The 24693-nt window shown below is 41.0% G+C and overlaps 1 protein-coding gene across 1 annotated transcript in view; it reads left to right on the plus strand.

The window, feature by feature from the left end:
- The first annotated feature begins 23373 nt into the window (after nt 1-23373).
- The window catches only part of Col9a1 (collagen type IX alpha 1 chain), an 83104-nt gene continuing 81784 nt past the window's right edge, over nt 23374-24693 (plus strand). Inside the window, exons 1-2 of the mRNA XM_048430497.3 lie at nt 23374-23387; nt 23867-23940. Of these exons, the coding sequence (XP_048286454.3) occupies nt 23374-23387; nt 23867-23940 (88 nt within the window). The remainder of the gene's footprint in view (nt 23388-23866; nt 23941-24693) is intronic.

Raw genomic sequence — 24693 nt, forward strand, 5'->3', positions numbered from 1 at the left:
GTCATCATAAGTCCTAAATTCTAAAAACATTTTACCTAAATTCTTAAAACATTTTAAATGCCATATTCTGTAGTCTTTGAAAGATTTGAAGAATGCATATCCATCAGAAATACAGCTCTGTACATCTAGAAAATCTAACTAACATGACTATAAGTTTGACTATTAAAGATGACTATCTACTAACCTATATTTCTTAATTATACATTACATTTTTAGATGAGATGGACAAACACAATACCATAATCATGAACAGAAATACACACATAAAACAAAATTGACCTTAAAATTGTATCAATAGAGCAAGAACCATACCAATGCAAATCTCTATAGCATATCCCCCCTTAAATATAAACAAACATTCATAAGCAATATTTGGAAATTTGGGCATAGTTCTCCAGACTACTTCCTGCTGATTGGGAGCGTTGTTAATCAGGTCTTTCATGGTATATCCTGTGTACTAGGTTCATCTCAGTCAGCAGTTGGGTGAAATAACTTTGAGGGGTGTTCACAGAGACCTTTCTGGGGGTCTTGGTCTATCAAATCATATTAGTCTGGAAGTAATCTACAGGTTCTCATCATTTGTGAAAACAAAGGAAGAACCTCTTTTCCAAAGCAATATATCCATAGACTCTAATTTTGAAGTCAAGAAACCTTTAAAACATATATGTTGTTTATCTTAGCAATTCCCAGAATCAAATGTCTCTCTGCATCCAAGAAATATTCAAGAAAACACAATAGTATACATAATCCAGACTCCCTTTGCATATTTCATCTTTACGTGGCTTAATTTTCTTTACTCCTTTTAATCTATGACTGTCTGTACTCTATCTCTTTAAAGACTTTACCTTTTCTAAAAAAAACCATTTACTTCTTTTTATAACTGTCTTTAGTCTTCTTCTTCTCTCTTCCAAACCTATGCTCATTTATCTAATACTGTGACTCATTTAGAGGTCTTTTATGTCTGAATCTGTCATATTGTGTATCCGTAATTCTTGAAGAGCTTTTAAAATGGTAAGCAGCTTGCTCTGGATGCTGACTCTGCTTCTCTCTACTTTCAAAATACTAGAGGTACCATTACTGCCAGCTCTGGGATTGCCAGGTAGGAGTCACACTTAGCATTTTAACTCTGAGAATGAACATGCAGCATATAAACTCGTTTTTATCTGAGTAATAGCCAAATATGCCCTGTAGTGCACTGTGTGGCCTGGAAATATCTCTGTGTATGATGGCAGGAATGTGTCATGCTCTTGACTTGTGCACACCTAATAGACCTGATCCCGCTACCTGCTCAGGTGGGGAGCACTGAGCCATTGGCATGGTCTCAGCTACTTTCCTCCTGACTCTGAGTGGGCACACAAACATCCAGGCCCACAAATGCCATTCAAATGCTCCATAGCTAGAGTTCACACTGGAGGCATGGCCCATGGTCTTTTTAAAATGGCATGGATTTTTTTTCCTGCTACTACTGAATCAGGAAAACCTCTCTTAAAGGAGCTGCAGCATACTACCAGCAAACAGCAAGAAACTGTATTAAACTTTGTCTCAGGCTTTTAAGTGGATTTTAGTTTGCCACGTTGGTGCCAGTTTGTAGTGAAGAGAGCCACTAGTTAGTTCCTGACTGCTTAACCTCAAAATAATCACACAGAAAACTGTATTAATTAAATCACTGCCTTGCCCATTAGCTCTAGCTTCTTATTGGCTAACTCTTACATATTTATTTAACCCATTTTTATTAATCTTTGTATTGCCACGTGGCTGTGGCTTACTGGCTAAAGTTCCATCTGGTTCCAGCAGGGCCACATGGCTTCTCTCTCACTTCACCTTCTTTCTCCCAGCATTCTGTTTAGCTTTTCCCACCTCTGTTCCCCTATACCTCTGCTATAGGCTCAAAGCAGTTGCTTTATTTATCAATGGTAATCACATCATACAGAGGGAAATCCCACCTTAGTAACTTAAAGGACATAGAGACATAATTTTGCACATTCATTGGCTTATACCAGATATTTTATTTAGTAATACTGCATAGTTTTAATCTTTTGTGTTATAATTGTATAAAATTATTATATGGTAAATTTGTTTAGTTGGCTTAATTTCTATCACCAGTAGACTGCATTTCTCCAAATGAACATTGATATCTGCTTAGTGGTGTTGAGATATTCTATTCCTCCTTGATTTTCGCTGCTGTAAACTGTTCAGTATTCATTCTGTGACTTGCCTGGATGTGACAGTGTCTTGATAAGGTTATTCTAGGAGAATTTGATGATATGCTAATATTCAGTACACAGAGAAGACATTGATGTGTCAATCAAGAAAGACTAAAATTTTTACTATAAAGGCAAATCTGCCCAAGGATATAAGAGAAAAGGAGCATTCTTAGATTCTAATTTTGCTCCTGTTTTGTCCCTTGCATAGAAACAAAATACATCTGATTCCTATCAGCGTAAGTTTCAACTTGTTCATCACTGGTAAGAAGTTCATAGCATTTGCTCTGCGATTTTGCCAGCGTATCCTCCCCATTCCATGCCAGGGCAGCTTTTAAATTTCTAAAAACAGCAGCAGCAGGAGCAGCAGGAACAGCAACAACAAAAAACAAAGGCTCATAAAAATTTCTGTAAATTGTAACAACAGCTTCCCCACTCAACAGTTTGAGAGTTCCTTCTTCCAGTCTCTCCACTTGCAAGCTCCTGTGGGACAATGTGACCTTTGGAAAAACATACAAATTAGGGTTTTAATTAGCAATATTATTCACACTCCAGAAATATGGGAATTCTAATGCATGGGCAATTAACTTGTCAATTTGTGCCCAATCTTATCTTGCTAATGTGCAATGATTGGTGTGAAAAAGAAAAGAGCCTGGGTAAATAGAAAATATGACCTATAATTTATAATTATACACATGCATTGGCTTGCATTGAAATTGTATTTTGAAATACTGTGTAGCTTTTAACTCTTTGAACTAGGTTTTTGGGCAAAAGCCATATTTCATTTGGTATTTCCTTTTGGAGCTTTTTTTCTGTTTATATGGCTTAATTTGTATCTCTAGTCAGAATGCCCATCTGTTCTTTATGGGTTCTGGGAATAAAGTGCAGATTGTACATTAATTTTTTTCATAGAGAATGAAGCAGAATACAGTTGAAGGAAGAACACATCTGCATATTTATGAGGCAAATAAAAATAATACAACCATTAAAATTTTCAGGAGCTTACAGGTATTACAAGGACAAAAATTGGTTTGCTTTTTTTCAGGTTATCTTTCTTTCAATGTTTTTCTCTGATAGTGCAGATGAAGCAGCTATATGAACATTAAAAATATTTGAAGACATTCAGATTATGTCAGTTCCAAAAAGTATCCAACTTAAAAGGCACTAATTTTTCCCTCTTTATCTTGGATTGTTTTATGTTTGCCATCAGCTGGAAGGGTTCCCAACTGTGACTGTTCATGCCCACAAATATGTTATGAGAGTTCATTTAATTTACATACAAAGCTCATGAGAGCTCATCTTTGCCACCTAGGAAAGACTACATACTTTTTGAGTCTTTAACTCAGGTTGGTCAAATTCTATCCATCATATCTATCATGGCTGAAGGAATAAATCTGGCAAGAAATACATACTTAGTACATTCTTCGAAGTATAATATTTCATTGGTCCCTTGTCTTTTTACGAAGGAAAAGGGCATACAGAATTTTTTAGAAAAAGACACAAATCTCTAAAATGTGTTCTGTCCACGTCTTCTCTCAGAGAATGATATTTTGCAGCTAAAAATTATTTCCTAGGGACATCCCTGCCCTGCTCCAAAAATGTCCAGAGTTTAATAGTGTTTGATAGAACCACAATATTAAGCTTTGAGTGTTTTTAAGAACCAGCTCTGTTAAAGCTGCTTGTTGGCTCTGTCGCTTGTAAGTCTGATAGACAACCATTTCTGACAAGGTTTAGCATTTATAAAATGCTGTTGAACAGCCTTAAGGATAGAGTGAAGACCATATGTTACAAAAATGTAATCCAAGGTCTGCCGCATCTGCTACTTGACTCTGCTGCCGAGACATGCCCGGAGAGCCTGCCCTCAGCTGCTGTGTGTTGTCAAGATTCCCTCCCCGTTCACACTTGCGGAGTCTGTTCCCTTTCACAGTGTGCTGGAGGGCAATGCTTTGGCTCGCGCCTTTCCAATGACTCAAAGTAGCACTTAACAGGCCTGGTGTGTCAGAAGACACCGGTAGCATATAAGAACATCTCTGAGACTATGTTACTCCAGAAACACAAGCTGATTTAAATGTGTAGGAGGGCAAGTCTACATAGTTGGGATTTAAATCATAAACCAACAGTTTAATCACACTTTCAGTACGTTCTTACATAGTAACTATATGATCCCGTGTTATTTTTAATGCATGTTAAATAATAAGCAAAATATTTATGCTAGGCATCTTTACTCATTATGACTGGAAATATTCATATGAATAGATCAATTTTGAACTTAAAGTGATACTTTTACCTGAATACTTGAAAGCTATCATAAAGAATCTCATGAATTTGACATTAAGCAGTTTCTAATCCATCAATTAGCTGCTTATTACCTCATTTTGGCCCTATATTTGATTGAATTTATGTAGATACTGCATTTCTAGTCCTCCTCTTTTTTCTTTAGCTCATATTATCTTCATTTAGGTTATCTTCAAGTTGGTAGTGATTGATGACCTTCAAAATGCAAGATGGCGACTATGAAGTAAACTGAGCACAATCTTTGACATCTGGTAGACCTGAACCTGAACCTCAGCAAGACTCCTTACTTCCAGTTTGGTTTTAAGGAAATCAATCTCTCAGAGATCAGAGTTCCTTATTATAACACTGAATCAGGAGCAGTTATTTTGCACTGTTTTTGGCCAGATTTACATAACACATTTGTGTACGGAGGGACCACTCATGTAATGGCTAGTGGTACCAATCTGGTTCTTTTTGGCTGGTATTATTTATCAGTATCAGAAGAAAATTGGCTTTGAGGTTGGAAACAGTTATTCATAGTCTATAAGAGATTGGATGCTGTCTCATTTCCAGGGTAACCAATCTTCCTGTGAGCCTGGTCATTCCATTGTATGAGAAGATGTAGCAGGCTTTCTTTTGGGCCACCAACCAGCTCCCAAATCATGACACAGAGACTTAGCTATTAGTTATGAGTACTCGGCCTTAGTTTAGGCTTGTTCCCTTAGTTCTTATAACATATTAACCTGTTTCTCTCCATCTAAATTTCGCCTTGGGGCTTTTTACTTTTTATTCTGTATGACCTACATCATGTCTGTCTGTCTGACTGGCCCAGGGTATCTCCCCTTCTTTCTCCCTTGTTCTCTCTTGAGTCAAGATCTCTCCTACTTATTCTCTCTGCCTGACATTCCTGCCTCTCCCTCTACTGCCTAGCTATTGGCCATTCAGCTTTTTATTAAACCAATCAGGTGCCTTAGGCAGGCAAAGCAACACTTTAACATTGTTAAACAAATGCAACATAAACAGATGTAATACATATTTGTCTAGTCATGGTAATATTTCACAATATGAGGAGGTTCCCAGGATGTGGACTTTTGATACTAAAGTTGAGGAAGTACTGAAAAATCTATGAAGAGTTCATCACCTGAGATGTTTTACTATATATTATTGAGGATAGGGGTCAATGTTTTTGAAGAGAGACTATGCTTGTAAACCAAAGTCAAAGGTTTGAAATGATGAAGGGCCATTCACAATAAGTATTAGGATAATTAGGCTTTACTATGTTTTATGTATTGAAGAAAGTACCTGTCTCCTGAGAAAAGGGTCTTTGCATTTTTATTTTTATTCTTCCCTCATACAGTACATCCCAATTATAGATCTCCTCCTTTTCCTCCCAGATCCGCTGCTTCTCCCTTTCCCTTCAGAAAAGAGCATGCATCCCAGGGACAGCAACTGAACATGTCATAACAACATACAACAAAGGCAGGCACAAGCCTCATATCAGGCTTGGGTGAGGCAACCCAGTAGGAGGAAAAGGGTCCCAAGAGAAGGTGAAAGAGTCAGAGACCCCCGCCCCTACACTCCATTATTAGGAGTCCCACAAAACCAAGCTAAACAACTGTAACAAATATGTGGAGGACTTAACACAGACCTATGTGATTGCCTCTTCACTCTCAGTGAGCCCCTATGAACCCTACTTAGTTGAGTCTGTGGGCCATATTCTCCCTGTGTCCTTGATCCCTTTGGCTCCTATAATTCTTTCCCCCCCTCTTCATTGCAGTTCACCCCCCCCATCCAAGGGGAAAGACACAGTGGCGATCTCTAATCAGACCCAATGGAGACCTCAACCTGAACTCTACCTGCCTAAGGTTTCGCTGAGTGGCTCTGCATCTGCTCCCATCAACGACTGGAGGAAGGTTCTCTGATGATTGGACAGAACACCAATAGGAATCTTTTCACTGATTTGTTTTTTCTACCCTGGGTCTCAGGGATATCCAGCCTTAGCTATCCAGCCTGAGATCCTGGTCATTCCAGGCAGTGTTGGGCATGGGCTCCAGAAGGCTGAGTCTTAACAGAGCTGTCTAGCCTGGAAAATGGAACCCGCCGGGAATGAACGGTAGCTCCAAACTGTAACCCACCTATCTAACAGAGATCATTGCTTCACACAGAGTGTGAATGATCTTGCTTCATGACCTCTGATTTGGGTTTAATTCTTTCGGCTTCACTGATGATTGAAGGGAGAATGATTTTGGAACTCCGGGAGCTGGCTGGAGCTATAGACAGCTGTGAGCCAGCCACTACATCATGGATTTCTGGAAGAGCAGCAAGTGAACCACCTCTTCAGTCCCAAGTTTTATTATTTTAGATATGAACATTCTTTTCTTTAATCTGAAGGTTGATTTATGTATACTTGGAAGCTGGGAATTAAGAGTAACATTTGCCTCTCAATGCTCCCTATATATACAGATTTGCGAGTCCCAGACTCTGCGAGCTTTTAGTTGGCATGGTCGTTTAAAAGACTAAGTAAGTCCTTTTCCAATTACTTTTAGCAGTAACAAGCTTCTGCTGCCTTCTTGACTGAATCTTATTAACATACAGTTTTCTGTCTCAAATTACTTGGCTTCATTGTTGATGCTGCACACATCTGGTATAAATGAGGTCAGGTTGCCTGGTTTGTCCTGTGAATAGCCTTGAGCGTGATGTTTTAGTCGAATGTTTGTAGAAAACAGAGATAATTTGGTGAAAAGCTTTCACTCTAGTTTAACCTCACGTAAAATCATTATCTTAATTAAAAAGAATCTAGATTTAGAATGTATTCCTCTATCCATTGTGTGTCTTTGTGGGTATTCAACCACATGTGAAGTTCTTAGGCTTTCTGTATTGTCTCTGAACCAATGGATCTTGACTGGACTATTTCTTAGAAAGACTAGGGTAAGACTGCAGGATGGGGGTGGAGAATTTAAGAAACATTTATGCCTATGACCTATTTCAGGTCAAATAAATATGTATTTATGGGAGTGGACCCATGTATTTGAATTCTTTTAAAAGATATATTTTCTTTTCTTTTCTTTTCTTTTTTTCTTTTTTTCTTTTTCTGATTCAGGATTTCTTTATGTAGCCCTAACTGCCCCAGAAATTGCTCTGTAGACCAGGCTAACCTTGAACTCAGAAATTTGCCTGCCTCTGCCTTCAGAGTGCTGAGGTTCAAGACAAGTGTCACCACCAACTGGCTGATACCTTGTAATTTTAATGGGATCTTCTCAATAGCTTTACTGTTGGCAGTGGGTTAAAACAAATGAGGATGTCAAATAGTTTCCAGTTATCAGGCCATGTGTCGCAGCACTACTATAATTAGATTGAGAGAGGAATATACATTCCGTTTTGAAGACCTTCTCCCCTCATTCTCTGGGGAGCCCTCAGATTCTCGTGTCTCAAGGGAGAAGTGAGAAGCATGTGCACAGTGTAATCAATGCCCCTTTTCCTGATGCGGGTGCTGAATGCAGGTGGATGCAAGGGCCAACATCTGGAGAGAGGATGCTGTAACTGTCTCCTCTCCATGGCAGCCCCATTAAGCCTGTGTTGGAATTCGGGATGGAACCTGTGAAGAAAACTTTCCTTTTTGGAATTCTGAATGCCCACTATGGAGGAACCTCAGGTGAATGAATTTCAAGAATGCGGTCACTAAGAGGGAAGGAGGGAAACGGGGATGTATACACATATAGAAATTAGTGACAGAAATGGCCATTTTGCCTTATCCACCCCTAAATTACCACCACCAACCAACAACTGAGCAACTAATTGTGATAATCATTAGATTAGAAGACAGCTAAAGTAGTTTAAGATTGAGTGTCAAGACTAAAATTTAGTTCGCAACTTACCCTCATCTATGACCACGACAAAGAAACCAAATGGCAATATTTTCGAATGACCACTTGGCTGTCTAGCTCATCTCTTGAGTCTCGACGTCAAGGAAACAAGAGAAAGTCATCCGCTGGCCCCAGAGGGTGACTCTGTTTTCTATGGTCTAGGGACAATGGTGGTAGGAAAAGCAATAGTGGAAGGAGGGGAAATGGGGAAAAACTGAAAGCAGATTTTAAAAATACTTGAGGACAGCAATACTGAGCCTTTTAGTATAGTAAAGGTATGTTTGGGGCAATATTACCAAGAGGCTGGTTTGTTGGATCTAATTTTTTCCTTTAAATTTATAAATGTGCATGTACACACACACACACACACACACGCGCACACACACACACACACACACACACACTCCTACCCTATCATATACCAGGGGCTGGATGACGGAGATAAGAAAAATTGAGACTCCATGCTCAAAGTTCTTCTTTTTGAGACCTTTGGCTTCTTTATTCACATATTATTTTCACTTGATAAATTTTAATATTGTTTAAAGATTTTTTGAGGATTTCATACATGAGACAAGTACTATATTATCAGAAAGAGATTTTGCTACGTGTGTGTGTGTGTGCGCGCACACATGTGCACGTATTTATGTGGGTATGCATATGCACAGAGGCCAGAGGTTGATGTTGAATGTCTTCCTCAATCTCTCTCCACCTTTTGTACAGACTTTTGTTTCTTGCTTTTCTGTTTGTGTGTCTTGATGACACAGCCTCTCAATGAACCCAACCCTAACGAAATTGACAACATTGACTGAGAGGTCAGTTGTAGGAATCTATCCGTCTCTGCCCCCGTCGTGTGGAGATTACAGGGACGTGTCACCACAGCAACAGGAAAGGGTTCTGCACAGAGGTGCAGAGTAGTGAATTTGAAGGCACTGATGTTTTGGAGACAGGGTCTCATGTATCGTAGGCTGGCCTTGAATCTGCTAAATAGTCAAGGAAGATCTTGGAATGCAAGACCTTCTGCTTCTGCCTCCGAAGTGCTGTGGTTACAGACCTGTGACACCATGCTGGGCTTATTCTTTTATTCCTACATTATTTAGTGTTCTGATTATAAAGTGCCTATTCTAGAGAAGTTAGGGGTCTAATAGAAATATATAGAGAAACATTGCCCCGATCCCATATGTCTGGCTTCCTGTTTTGTGTAGAGCAGTTTCAGTAGTGTTCTTCCTCTTGCCTTGCTTCCGTCTTCCTCTCCGAGCTGAAGTCTTTTCCTCAGGTTACAATTCTAGTCAGTTCCCCTCTGTTCTCAGCTTCATCATCGTCATGGTGAGGGAATAACCACACCCACAACTCAGAGTTATTTTTCAAAAAATAAATGAACCTAGACAGAATGCTTGGAAAAGTGTAGCATGTAGTCATTTTATTACCACTCAGACAAATGAGCAAGCGACAGCCACCGGAAAACCCTTTTTCACACACCATTCTCCAAACTTGTTTCTCCCATACATTGGCTCCCTGACCTCTGCTGACGTGATTCTCGCTCTTGTTTCTAGCTTAGATCTGAAATGTCCCCGCAGTCTCTGAGCTCTTGGTCTGCAGCTGGTGACACTGTTTTGGATTGTTGTGAAATCTTCGGTATAAAAGATTTAGCATAGGCCCCTAGGAGTGGGTTTTAAGGGTGACAGGACAAACCTACTTCCCTCCTGAGCTCCTTCTATTTCCTGATGTGCCAAGAAGTGGACAAGCCACACTGTGAACTCCCATCCCCCGTACAGGGCCTCTCCTGCTGTGGTACCTTCCCCACCATGACAAATTTCTTCTGAATTGTGTGCTAAAATAACTCTTCTCACTTTAGGTTGTTCCTGTCAGATATTTGGACATGGAGACGAGAAAAGTGGACCAACATGGCATTGTAATTAGGTGTCGTGGGATAAGTGGCTAATTTTACAGTTACTCTTAGTAAGCTATTTTCCCAACTCAGCTGAACCGGTGCAGGCCTTTCCATGTTGTACAACATCTATTTGCATATGGGGCTGGTCCATCCAGTGTCAGATCTGGCTCCTCATCTGCAAGTAAAAACCCAGGCTTTGGAAACAAATTCCAAACTCTAACTCCTCCCAAAAAACCTAGTTCTTGATCACCTAGACCAAGCCTTCCTGCGTATCTCTCTGTCCGACTTGGGCATTTCCAGTGTGCACCGTCTCTCTAGAGTTTGTACTTACCTGCACATGTTGTCGTTGCTGTGTGTCTGTCCTCCCCAAACGGTTGACAGGGACTGCCATGTTTATATGCTTCGAGAGCCAGTTTCACGGAGGTTTGTCAAACAGACCCAATGTCCTGGGGATATTTTCAAGATGGTTACTATTTGCTGCCTTGACTTTCAATTATTCACATATATATCTTTATTCTTTTCCATTAATGTAAGGGTCTTGCCATTTGGGAAATTGTCTTCTTCAGGTATGATTGCTACAGCGTATCCAGTCTGTATCCTGCATATTAAACTTATAGGTCTTTACCCAACATTGCTGAAATAATATTTGCCTTTGCAGAGCAGAATGTTTATGCCTTATGAGACTCCCCTATGAGGAAAAACTCATTCAGTCTCATAATGAACCTTTATGGGTAGTCCCCACTTTGCAGTGGTGCTTTAACATCAGTGAGGGGAGCACACGGAGGCAGTAAGAACTCAAATCCGAGTTCTCGGAGTTTAGATGCCTCCATATTTTCTTTTATGCTCTCCTGTCTCTGAGATGAAATGCAGTATCATTTCATCTGGGTGAGCATGCAGAGTGGAGAACACGTGACTGCAGGGGCCAGGTCACCGTCATGTACCATAATTCTCTTGGGATTCTTTTAAGCCTTCTTATAGGACAGGACGGGGCTTGCTAAGAAGGGATGGGAGGTACCGGACCTGTGGTCTGATAGGAAGAGACATTTTGGAAGATAGCATGTCATGAGACAAATCTTGTGCTAAATTTAGTTTTAATGTTTGTCATTTGATAAAGCAGCCATGCTCAGGATTATCAGAAAGTGCTTAATTGTAAGGCAAATCCATGAACTGAGACTTCACCATTTCCAGTTGATTCTGCAGTTAATGTAACTCTGGACACAGGAATAGAAATGAGTACAGGGGCACTGTAGACCACACTGCAAATCCCTGAGACTTAAAAAAAGTTTCAATTTCTCTTAAAACACCACTTTTTTTTTTTTAAAAAAAAAAATAATGATTTACAATGTAGCAAGGGCCAACTGATTTTTTTTTCACACAATAACATACCTAAAAGGGCCTCTCATTTAGCTCCTGGATAGGACATGAAGCTACTTTTTTGTCATCTTATTGAAAATATTTATGGACAGATTTATTACGGTGCAAATCTAGAGCTAAACACCATTTCCTAATATTGCACCAGGAGACAGATATTTCCTGATTCCTCCGGTAATTCTTACATGTGAATTTTACACGTTAAACAATGCTCTGTCGGATAACAAAGCTAAAGGGACCGTCTACAGTGAGGAAAACCTTGCGTGTCTACGTTTTTTTCTCCATTGCTTTCGAGCCAGTCCTATGTAGCAGGTTATGCTAAGCAAGGTCAGTAATTCTGGGTCACTTACTCTTTCATTGCTTCTTTGTTCTACTAGACACAGAAGTTTTGGGGAGTACACCGAGGGCTTGCTGGCTTCCTTTTGAGGGTCTCCCTCTCCACTCTGCATTTCTCCTTGTCTCTCTTTTAAGCTCCAGCAGAGAGTTCATCTCACTAGTCAGGGAAACCTCTATTTCAGCTCTTTTCCCTGCACTTCTCCTACGCTTGACGCCATACCTTCATCCTTACAGACTGAAACCACCACTGAGTCTGTATACAGGATTTTTATTGGATCTTTGTTTTCTTACAGTAACCTGTATCTCTATTTACCCTTGAGTTTTCTCGTAAGGACACAAAACTTTTTCAATCTGTCTGTGCTGTTGATTCCCCCTAGTACTTGACTTTAGGGAGGTTTAGAAGCCTGAATGGGGGGAAAAAGTAACAATTTAGACAATGGCAAATAGCGTATCTTATTATCAGGGAGACACCTTCTGTTTCTCCTCTTGGCATTGCATTTGATGCTCCTTGTGTTCTGTCCTGATGGAATTTCCAAACTAAAAACACTTTGGAGACAACAATAATTCCCTCCCTAAACTATGTCAGTCGATAACTAATGTCTTTTTTTATTCAGATTTTTATTGTGGCAAGTGGTTTGATTTTCAATGACAAGATATTAAAGGTAACCTAATATTAGAAAAATCATAAATACCATAGCCATTATTTATTTACCAAAGACGGTTTAATAATACTTATTAAATCTACTAATAAAGAATGACACACAAATAATATTTTCAAAAGCTAAGTCACACCATACTCCAGATTAAATGCTGTTTATGCATCTCCATACTTTTAATTTTTCATTCAAGTTATTTCAACTCTCTGCCCACTCCCTTTGCCTAAGAGCTAAATTCTTAGAGGAAACTGACATGAACGCTTAGCAACTGCTACTGATGAACCAAGTTGATGATAAATAATTCAGAGTAGGAACTCCGAAGCTTGTTTACGACTGCCATTGGTATTTTTGCCAAAATACCGCAGTGGTAAATCCTTGAACATAACTCCATCAGAGCACTGATTTGGTAGCCAGTAAAAGGGACATTTCTTTCTTTCTTTCTTTCTTTCTTTCTTTCTTTCTTTCTTTCTTTCTTTCTTCCTTCCTTCCTTCCTTCCTTCCTTCCTTCCTTCTTCTTCTTTTTCTTCTTCTTCTTCTTCTTCTTCTTCTTCTTCTTCTTCTTCTTCTTCTTCTTCTTCTTCTTCTTCTTCTTCTTCTTCTTTTTCTTCTTCCCAACATTGGAAATCCTTTCATTTAGGAGTTAATGGGAGAAAGAAAGTAAGAGTCAACACTTATCTGCAGAAGGAAATGAAGAGCTTTCTTCAGCACCGTGTGCATGGATATGTGTTTATGAGACTAGTCCCAAGTAGGCAAAGCCTCTTGTCGGAGATACCTGAAGCCGGTATGGCTTGATATAGGACACTTTCCTTAGCAACTTAATGTTTTGAGCCTCATTTTGTCACTTGTAAAATGGCAATGCTGATGAGTTATGTATTTTAAAAGAGAAAACTTTTAAACATTTAGACATAATTTCTGGCAGTAAGTAAGTGTGCCTTCTTCTACCATTCTCGGGGGAAGTCCTTAACCAGCATAGACTGAGACAACATCAGTTTGATTCGTCCCCTCCTCTGTCATCATCCTTGTAAGTCCTGCATACCCGGATGTCCCTGCAGGTACTCTCTGAGCAGGTCACCTCCTGGAATCACTGTACTGGTGATGGTGCCCAGTCAGCCCCTCCTGGCTATAAGGTCAGTCGTTCAGAACAAAGGCTCTTTCTCACCTGTCTAGGTCCAAGTTGCCACTGCTATTTCTGGCACCAGTCCTGGCTTCAGAGAGACTGGAAGTGAAAGAAGGCAGGAGGAAGGACTCCTGTGGGTGCCCCTAGGAACCACTGGAATGTCTGTGCATGTCTTTGCGGTTTTTCTGGTTAGCTGTTTGCCTGTGAGCGTACAATCCACACGGCTCTGGGTGAGAAAAAGTATCCTTTAAAAGCCAAGGGCTGCTGGCAGAGTCTCCCCCAGTTACTCAAACGTCTCTTTCTGTATAGAGGATTTTTTTTTCTCTCAAGGTTGTAGCAGTTTAAATGAAAAGCTGCAGTTTTGACCTCGTGTAAGAGTTTTTGCTCTTGGAGTTTGCTGTTTTATGAGGTGTGTGCTCTGTGACTGAGTTGCATCCCCATCTAGAATTTGATATGTGGCCTGTAACATAAGATTACGTCTAGAGCTTGTGAAAGCAAATGCATACATTCTTTAAGAGATGTACATTTAAAGAGGCAGTAATACCTCTTTGTGTTATATCCCCTCTGCCCACAGCTGTGCAGTAAAGGAGCTCAAGAACACATGCTAAACTGTTGTAAAAGTGAGCCATCCCAAAGTAGCAAAGCTACCAGTGATTGCTTTATTTCCTATTGCTATGTTTTCTAAAATGTTTGCATATTAGTTCCAAATAAAAGAAACTGTGTATACATAAGAATGCATATACACATACATACATATATATGTATATATATGTATGTATGTATACACACACACACATACACACAACAGAGTTACTTATTGAAAGGACTCAGGGCATTGGTCATCACGAACGAAAGTGTCTTGTAGCCACCAGTTACTAGATCTGCAGTGATTGGTAGTGAGCGTTTTTGTACTGATTCACAATTCAGTCGGTAGAGCCAGGTGTTTTCTTCATCACGGAATGCGACCTCATGCAGATGCCTTCAACTTAGTTTCTCTGCCAAGAAAGCACAGGTGGCATCTATTTTGTTGGATTGTTATAAAGTACAAAAGAGGTTATGATAAGGAGCAGTCTTGAAAAAAAAAATCCAGGAAGGTATTGATGGCGAGGCGAGCTCGAAGGACAAGGGTACAGCAGTTTTGTGAGAAGACCCAGAGTAGTGATAGCTGAAAGTAGGGGCTAGAAGGAAGGAGGCTGTCAGTTGGTGTGCCTTGATGGCGCTAGGTGGATTTATGCAAATATTTTTCTTGATTCTTTTTTTTTTTAAATTTTTTTATGGTTTATTTAACTTTATTTTATGTGCATTGGTGTGAAGGTGTCAGATCCCCTGCAACTGGATCTTTAGACAGTTGTGAGTGGCCATGTGGGTGCTGGGAATTGAACTCGGATCCTCTGGAAGAGCAGTCAGTGCTCTTAACCACTGAGCCATCTCTCCAGCCCCTTTTTCTTGATTCTTTTGGAATTTTACATCATGCACCCTAACACGTTCATTTCCTAGTCCTTCCATGTCAGTGCCCCACCCATGTGACCTAACCCCCCAAACAAATTAAAATTAAAAAAAAAAGGAAAGGAAAAAAGAAACAGGTGCAATTTCTGTTATGTATATCCTCACTGGAGCATGGTCAAACTCTTAGTGCCTGCCTGTTAACAGAACTGAGTCCTTCCCCTCCCGCATCCCCACCAGCAGCCATCTATTGTGGAGAGCTAACTTCAGCATCCTTATCACACATTTAAAAAGATCTCTTCACGGCTTCCTGTTTAAGCTGGGGAGGGAGTGTTAGGGTGGGGGCAGGAATTGATACAGAAGCCTTCCGTGTCCCCCTTTTTCAACTGTGAGTTTGCAATCATTGATATCACCGAATAAGTAGCCTGCTGCTCTTTCCAGTCAACTGGAGCATAGACCACGGGCTTCCACACGTTTTCTGGCAAGAGCACAGACCGCGAGCCTGCCTCTCCCGCTCCTCCCGCTCCTCCCGCCCCTCGGTTGCTGCAGGACCATGAGCCCAGACAAGGCCCTTGGAAGCAGCCAGAACCATGGACGTCAGCTTGACCCTCAGGTGACAGCACAGACCACCCTTATCAATATGACCCCCAAAGGCAGCAAGGCCTATAGACATCAACAAGGCTTCAGGCTGCAGCTCAGACCGTACACATCCGCATGGCCTTCTGTGGTAACACGGCCTCAGGGCCTCAGATGTCAACACAGCTCCCAGCTGCAGTCGAACCACAGACCCAGATATGGCCCTCAGTGGCAGCACAGACTTGGACATCATCATGGGATCTGACAGCAGTGCAGGCCTCTCACATCAGCCTGGTCTTCCCTGCTGCGCCTGCGCATCTCCAGTTCTACCGCTCCCACTGCTCTGCTTCCCTATCTTCCCCATCTCTCCACCTCATTCTTGGTCACAGTAGTTGACCCCGCCCACGAGGCAACGGGATGCAAGGCCGGGCAGCCTCTCCTGGTGGAGATTTTGAGCAGCTGTGGCTATTGTCAAGGGATGTTTTTAGTATGTAGTCACACTTTCTTCAGAGAGCTAAGTGAACCACCGCTTACTGAAGAAGAGTGAGGTTGAGGGAGGAATAAAAGCAGAGGAGAATGAGTTAGAAAAGAAAAACAGGTCAAGCTAAAGTTTTTGTGTGCCAGGCTCTGTATAAAGCTTTAACTTAATTCTTAAAGTACTTCCCTAAGAAGAGTGCCGGTATGGGAGGTCCTTCTGTATATGTGTTGCTTTTATTGGGTAATGAATAAAGAATCTGGCTTGGCCTGTGATAGGGCAGAGTAGAGCTGCAGGGGGCAGGCACATGGCACAGAGGATGGGGATGGGGGATAGGATGGGACACTAAACTGAATGCTGGGAGAAATAAGGTGGAGTGGAGCTGCCAGAGGAGAAAGACACAAGCTGCCAGTTGGACCCTTGCCAGTAGCCACAACTCTCATGGTAAAATATAAAATAATAGAAATGGGCTAATTTAAGAGATAAGAGTGAGCTAGAAATATGCAAAAGCTAATAGGTCAGGCAGTGTTGTAATTAAAACAGTTTCTGTGTGGTTATTTTGGTTTTGGGCAGCCAGGAACAACCAAGCAGCCTCCATACGGCAGAATGCTTTTATTATTTGTTGTTTGTAAATAAGCAAACTGAGTCTGAGAGATTCATTTTTCTTGAAACTAAAAAGCAAAATTTCTAGAAAGTTGAAGTTTAAGCCTAAGCTGTGTGTCTTCCAAGCTCACTCCTTAGGGTTGGCTTTGTTAGCTAGAAGGCTCAATTTACTGGTAGTTACTGAAGAGAATGTATATGACTAATCTAAGGCAGAGTTGTTTTTAACTGTTTATTTTGTCTTTCTTTAACAGACCTTTTTGAACAAATCAGAGTGCATTGTATTTGTGTATTTGTCTTGCGAGCAGTCCTAAAATGGAATCAATTAAAAGACTTCACTGTTTATACATGGAAAACAACAAAGAACTGAGTATTTGCATAAAGTCAGCTTTCTACTCCATAATAGGAAATCAAATTCTTTGATGCCATAGATCAGGTTTCAAATTTCAGGATTACACTGCCACCTAGTGCAGAGAGAACATCTTCCCACAAAGCAAAAAGTAGTGAATGGGCAGATGCCATGGGACGAAACATAAGGAAATGTATGTTTAAGCTTTCTCCTAAAAAAGAAAGAAATTTCAGGATCTTCCTATGCTTTATTAATGAATGTTAGTAAGTAATTCAGGAGCTCAATTTTATTGTTAATATTAAGTTAATGAATGATGATTGTGCAAAAGAGAATACATAGGTGTCTATACCTCTCCTACCAGGCATATTTTAAAATAGATGTCTAGTAAGGAATGTATTGCTTGTGCTCTTTTCATGTGCTCTAGAAGTCTCATGAAGTCTTATGAGTTAAACTGATAATTATTCAAAATCTTATTCCACAAGTAATGATCATACATTTATAGCCTACAAGTCAATACCTGTGACGACAAAGGGGAGAGGCTTAAAGGAGTTGAAAACATGACTTGAATAGGCAGTTCTCAGTGGAACATCATCATCATCATCACCATCATTATCACCACCACCACCACCACCACCACCATCACCATCATCATCATCATCATCATCACCATTATCAGCAGTAGTAGTAGCAGCAGCATTTTGGAGCCTGTTAGAATACAAATTCTTGAACCTACCTTAAATCTTGTGAATCAGAAGCTCTGGGCCTGGGGCTCAGTAATCTGCTTTATGAACCCCAGTGGTTGATTCTAATGTAGTTTTGGCTTCACTGTTAGAAAAGAAGGCTTTCCAGTACGTAGAGAAACATGCCGATGAGCCAGTGTGCATGGTTTGGAGGAAGAAAACGAGGCTTAGGACACGAACCAGCTGCTGTAAACTTGGAGACCCACAGGCAGCAAATACAGCAACAGCTCCCCGAAGCACGTGTGCTGTAGGGGTGAGAGACTGGGGGATTGATTTTTCACTTCTTTTGGGAACTGGAAATGATCATATTTTAAGGGAAGCAAAAGTAATACCCTGAAAAGCTCTAGGGTAGGCAAAGGTTAATGCTGCTGTTTTTTTTTTGTTTTTTTTTTTTGTATTATCATTCTACAGTGTGAGCCCATTTATTTGTGAGTGATTGCACAGAAAAATGACTGTACCACGGGGCCCTGTTTGCTTGCAGTGGGCCTAGATGGTTAGGCTACAATTACAGGCATAGAAGCAAAATAAACAGATTTAAAATAGAGCTTTGATCATGGTGGGATTTCTTTACACTAAAACTGAACCCAGTGTAGGATGGTGGGAGTCTTAGTTTTAGCAACTCTCTGATTGTTAATCAGGCTCCCAGCCAGAGATTTCTATGATCAACTTCAGACTCTAGCTGTGGCTAATTTGCAGCACCCTGACACAGGTGCCATGTGCCCCCAGGCACTTTGTATCTTTTACTCTTAAAACAAAGACAGATTAATAAAGCTTAAAACTAGATTCCGTTAAGAAGCTAGTTAAAACACTCTGCTTCCTTTGAACCTATAAAGTAATTAAATACGACGATCACAACATCTTTAATTATTGTCATCAGCTCATTATTACTTCATGCAAAACCACCTTTCAAAGAAAATCAGATGCTTCTGCAGAAACCAAGAAATTCGCCCTGCTAGTCTGTGAGTTTTGTGTGATGCCCCAAGTTCTGTATCAGGAAGTAAGGAGCATTTTCAGGGGCCACTGTGTTCCAATCCAGTGTAAACATGAGTTGCAACTCATTACTGGTTCTGAGATCAATACATTGACTTGATCATCTTTACTAAAACAAGGGAATAGAAAATAAATCAGAAACTAGAGTACAGTATATTTAAATACATAGGTGTTATTTTCTGAAACTTTCACTTTAGTTTTGTGTATAAGTTGTGCAAATTGGTTTAAGCCATTCTTCAAGCAACATCAGAATCCCTTTCAAAGATACACCTAAAAGTCTCATTGGGTTCTCAAAGACTTATTGTAGTTTCCATAGCAACCAGAACAAAGTCTCAACCCCTTGGTGCCATTCAAGATCCCTCACCCAGTTCCCCCTATTCAATATTTCACAAAATTTCCTGTCTATTTAGTTTTCAAGCTCAAAACCAGAAATATAATTTTTGTGTCCCTAATCCTTCCCTTTTCAATCTACTTTATCAATCTTATCTCTTCATTCTCATTCAGTTTTCCTTAATATCGGTCACGCTAGAACAGCCTTCCTTTGTAAACAAAGCTCTCTTGTTCGGTTCCTGTCTGCCCAGACCTGAATAATCACACAAAACTATATTAATTACAACACTGTTTGGACGATTAGCTCAGGCTTCTTGTTATGCAACTCTTATATCTTAAATTAACCCATTTCCATTAATCTGTGTATCGCCATGAGGCTGTGGCCTAGTGGTCATGTTCTGGTGTGTCCTCCTTTGGCAACTACATGACATCTCCTTGTCTCCGCCTACTCTCTACATCTCTGTTTTGATTTCCTGCCTGGCCTTACTCTGCTAAGCCACTGGCCAAAATAGCTTTATTCATCAACCAGTAGAACAACACGTATACAGAAGGACATCCCACATCATTCCTGATCCTTCCGTCTCTACTCCTCTTTCTAGCACACACTTTCCTCATAGTTTTCATTTAAATTCCAACTGAAATTGTCTTCTAATGTGTTTGATGTCTCTCCCTAACCATATGTAAGCTGCATGGGACAGAGACCTGGTCATTGTGTGCTAGAACTCTAGGGCTGAGTTCAAGGTTTGATGGAGGAGGGACACGGCTGACTAATTATGAAAATGTCTCTGAGCTCAGTTTGTTATTACCCCTTTGTTTCCTCCCTGCTTTTTTTTTTTTATGATATTCTGTTTTCCTGCCTAAGATGTATTGATATTCCTTATTCTCTTGGTAGGCTTCTCTTCATCCTTTCAGATTTCAGCTCCTGGATGAAATATTTCCCTATGCCCTTGGACTGAGTTCATACTTGGCAGTCATTGTTATTATCAGTAGTGCAGTCATTTTTCACTCCCTGCTATGTTGTGAGCTTCCTCGAGGCAAGCATATGCTTATTCGTGCATTTTTGTCTTCTAAACTTCTAGCATACATTGCAATACAGTTATTGAATGGTTGAACAAACAAATGAAAGACAATAGATGATCAAGAAAGATGATTGCCTGCAACAGAACTCCCTAATTTAAGTTATAAGTAATGAGTCATTTTGATTATAGAAAAGGAAAGAGAGTGTGTAATATATACACTATAGGATATTTGCATATAAGGTAGAGAGTTAAGGAAGGTACAAAATTATTTATTCTATATAAAACTGATTACTTAAAATGTCGTGTTTTCTTACTGAATTTACAATCTGTTGTAAATGACCAGCTTTCTTTTCCATGTGACTTTTCAGGGAAGAATCATTAGGTGGGGCAACTGGACCTGGAGAGATGGTTAAGAGTATTTGCCACTCTTGTAGAGGATCTGAGTTCAGTTCCTAACGCCTGTGTTTGTTGGATCATAGCTGCCTGAAACGCCAACTCTAGGGGGTCTGACGCCCTCTCCTGGTCTCTACAGGCATCTTCAGTCATGTGCAAAATCTGATACAATGCTCATAATTTTAAAAAAGAAAAATATGGGAAAGCTTAAGGGTTTTCGACTTCAGCATACAGTTTGATCCCGACCAGATAGTGGAATTCCATCCTGATTTCTGTGAGACCTTAATGCCACATTAGGAAATACAGTTAATTTCAGATAAGATGAATGGAGGAGACAAAAGTATCTTTAAAGGTTGTGTGTAGCTTTTTTCCCCCCTCAGGTTTAGGGTTTTTTTTTTTTTTTGTCTTAATAAAGCTGTTACCTTGTTCTTCACTATTTAAAATAAACAGCCAGCCTGGAAAGAAGTCTGTCACTCACGAGTAAGCTTAGTTCCCCTCGATTCTTTTATCTTTTTATTTAAAGGCCTGCTCACCTGTTTTCTTATTTTAGTTGTAGAGATTCCTTCAAAGTGCACTGGGAAGGGGCAAACATAAAGGTGAGTTCTCTAAAACTCTTTGAAGGATTTCTGAAACCCTTACAGGGATAGGAAAATCTGTCCCCTCCCTCTTTTTTTCTTACAGATCACAAATACAGAGCTTGAATAGAAATTCCTTTTGGGAAATGCCTTTCTCTCTGCAGATCTAAGGATGGCTTGTTTTCCATAATTTCAGACCATTAGGATGCTCCCCAGAGGCACGATCCTCTTTTTACATAAACTTCAACTAGTTTAAGGAAATAAGCAGGGCTCAGGTCATTCATAGCTCTATTCTGAGCCAGGGCAGATGCCTTAGGGATTGAGGATTTGGGTAGAGAGTAAGCCTTGTGGATAGCACCACGCAAAAAACAGATGTCCCTCTCTGGGAGAGAGAGGAACCCCTGATAAGTGGGCCAGAGAAGAATGCTATACAAAGAGAGTATTTGCTTAATCAAAATCCAACCAGAGGCTCTTCAGTGAGCTGGGAGAGGCTGAAGCAGAAGAGACCTTACTGAAACCAGAAACAAGGAAGGGCTGAGGAGATGGGTTGGTGCGTAATGTTTTGGCCTCACAAGCCTGCCGACCAGAGGTTGGATCCTGGAACTCACATAACAGAGAGGCAGATCTGGCAGTTACCTATAATCTCAGCCCTAGGGGAAGATCCTCCAACACTAGCTGGCTAGCTAGATGGGCTGGAATTGGCGAGCTCCTGGTTCACTGAGAGACTGTGTCTCCTTAAATGAAGTTGAGCCCTATTTAAGAAGACACTCACTGTCAAATTTCCAGCCACTGCAGAGTCATGCACTCCATCCCCCACCACATGCAAACATGCACACACACACACACACACACACACACACACACACACACACACACACACACACACAAATAAAATGAAAACACAATACTACTTGTTCTATAATTAAATAAAAATTTAGTGAGGTACAAACATTGTCTGTCCTCCAAGATGGAGCCATAAGTAGGTCATCCTATGCTTGGGGGGACAGGCCATGGGGTCTGCTGTTCCTTCTCCAGAGGTGTTCAGGTTCACGAGGAGGCCTGTGCAATTGTGACAGTGGCATCGGTACACCATCTCTCTAGGTCTGTGATCCTAGTAATTCTCTTGTTTTGTTGTTCATCAAAAAGAATGTGTTGTGTATTCTCATGTATGTGTATATTCAGTTCAACACTATTAACATCTGAGATTGAGAACAAACAAGTGAAAGTGTTGAGGTTACTTCTTATCAAAATTTCCTGCGGCAATTTAGAGTTGATACACAATGCCCAGCAGCAACGGTGCTTGGGACAGGCACCCGGGTCTGTATCTTCATTCTCTCATCCAGTGAATAATGTTGGGTTGAGTCTAACTTCGTGCATGGCTGTGAGACCTGTACGCTGCGAGGCTGTAGGTACACAAGAGGAAGAAACAGGCAATGAAATATTACCAGGAGAATAAGGGTGCCAGGGAATGAAGTTTGGGTCAGATCCGGTATCTTTGCCTGTCTCACCCGATTCCCCCAGTAACTGTAAAGGAACTGTTTTCATCTTGTTTTATACATAAGGCAGTCAAACAAAGGAGGCTAATTACCCTGATCAAGTTCCTATAACAGATAAGCCAGGAGAAGTGGGTCTAAATCTAGAATGTCTAGGCAGCAAGACTCCAGCGAGTTCCCGCATCTCTGCCTCCTGATAGGCAGCTTTTTGCTGGGTTCAGGGGCCACTAAAAGCCTCCTCTGTGCCCTTGTAACAGTCCTAAAAGCCTCTACTGTGCCCTATAGCTACTCTAAAAGCTCCCACTGTATTCCTATAGCAGCGTGCTGCATTTTTTCTGGTGAAACTCCCCACATCCTGATTTTTTACTTGCAGCAAGACTTTCCCCCATTCAATACCTCCTTCACTGTAACCTTGTTAGCTCTGAGGGCACACCCCCTGGCTGGGCCCCGGCTTACAGGCTGCCTCTCCCCACCCCTTTCCTTTGCTTCAGTTTAAAGAGTTGTTAGACATTGTCTCTGACTCACTCTTTGCTTTTAGCCCTGCGAGGGGCAAGAAGGACCAAGATTGGGGCCCAAACTCAAGAGCCTTAGAAAGAAGGAGAAGGGGCCTTAGGGGAGTAGTGACTCCCCAGCAACCCCTTCTTCTCAGTGACTATTATAAACCAAAGAGAACCTACTGGAAAAATGAAGACCCGTTGGTAAGCCCAGGACTCTGGAGGGAGGTGGGTGAGGTTTTTTGCAGTAGTTTTAACATGAAGGGGAGCTGAGAGACCGCGAGAACCAAGGGACCATCGGAGGTAAAGACAGATGAGAAAATACAGCAAGTGAGTAAGCATTTGAGATAGAAAAAGAAGAGGCAGCTATGAGAAGAGAGAGACAGAAAGCAGAGATAAAAGAAAGCAGAGGCAAGAGTAGTGTAGAAAGTGAGCTAGGAGACATTGAGAATGTGTGATTGGGACGGCGGGAGTCAGAAATGTCTTTATCCGCAAAATTTCTTAGGGAGCTTTCAAAATGGAAATGAAGGCAGTGGTACGCCTTGGGATTTGGTTGCTGCCATCCGTCAGGATTTTGGGATTTGGTTGCCGTCATCAGTCAGGTTTGGCAAGTTTAAAATATGAAAATAGTTCCCATCGGAAGGAATTCCTGTTTGGATCATTTCTTGTTCTCTCCTCTTCAGGAAGATTCCAGTTTTCTTCTTTGCATGCAGTTTTCTGGGACCCTGGGTATCTGCAACTCCTAAGCGTCGTCCAAGTAAGAGCCATGGTTTATGGAGTTTGAAGTAGCTCTTGCTACCGGAAGCAGGCAGGGCTGTGATGGTGCCGGGCTGTGGTTGGGTGAAGACTGGTTATACCTCCAGTAGTCCTTCACACCTTCCCTCCTGTCCTGCACCGAGGAGTTGTCCTGCACGTAGCTCTGTGCTCAGTGTTGAGCCTGGAAAGGGAGTCCACACTGAGCCCAGTAGGCAGGAAGAAGAGCTATGCCTTTTCTAAGGGCCTAGCATGGTGCCTCTTCAGACAGTGAATGGTACATGTTGAGTGAATGTGTGGTAGATGGATGGGTAGGTGGATGGATTTCCCCCAAAACACTGGGGTCAGGAGGAGAAGAAGAAAATATTTGATGTACTTTGCTGGGTAGTAAAAAAGCTTAGGTTTGTATTGAAACATTTTGTTGCTTCTGCCTTTTTTGGGGGGGGGGTTGTTGTTGGTGGTGATAGGGTGTGTGTGCATGTGTGAGAAGTCTAAGACATATTTTACCAGATAAGTCTTATCAATGCAGAAAGGGACATTGCAGTTATAAAAACTCATCTTTGATGGTAATGATTCCCCAAGAACTTCACTTGTCTGGGAGTCCCATTGAGCCGTCTCAAGACTGACTCTGTAATGTCATTGGATGTTTAGAATCGGTGGTATTTAAGGAATATTTCTAGGCTAAACCACCAGAAAATTTCCAGACAGGCTTCTGACCTGTGCCATCCAGGACACTGCGCAGCTCTGGTTCTACACC

Source organism: Myodes glareolus, chromosome 18 (assembly GCF_982192425.1).
Source record: "Myodes glareolus chromosome 18, mMyoGla1.1, whole genome shotgun sequence".
NCBI lineage: Eukaryota > Metazoa > Chordata > Mammalia > Rodentia > Cricetidae > Myodes > Myodes glareolus.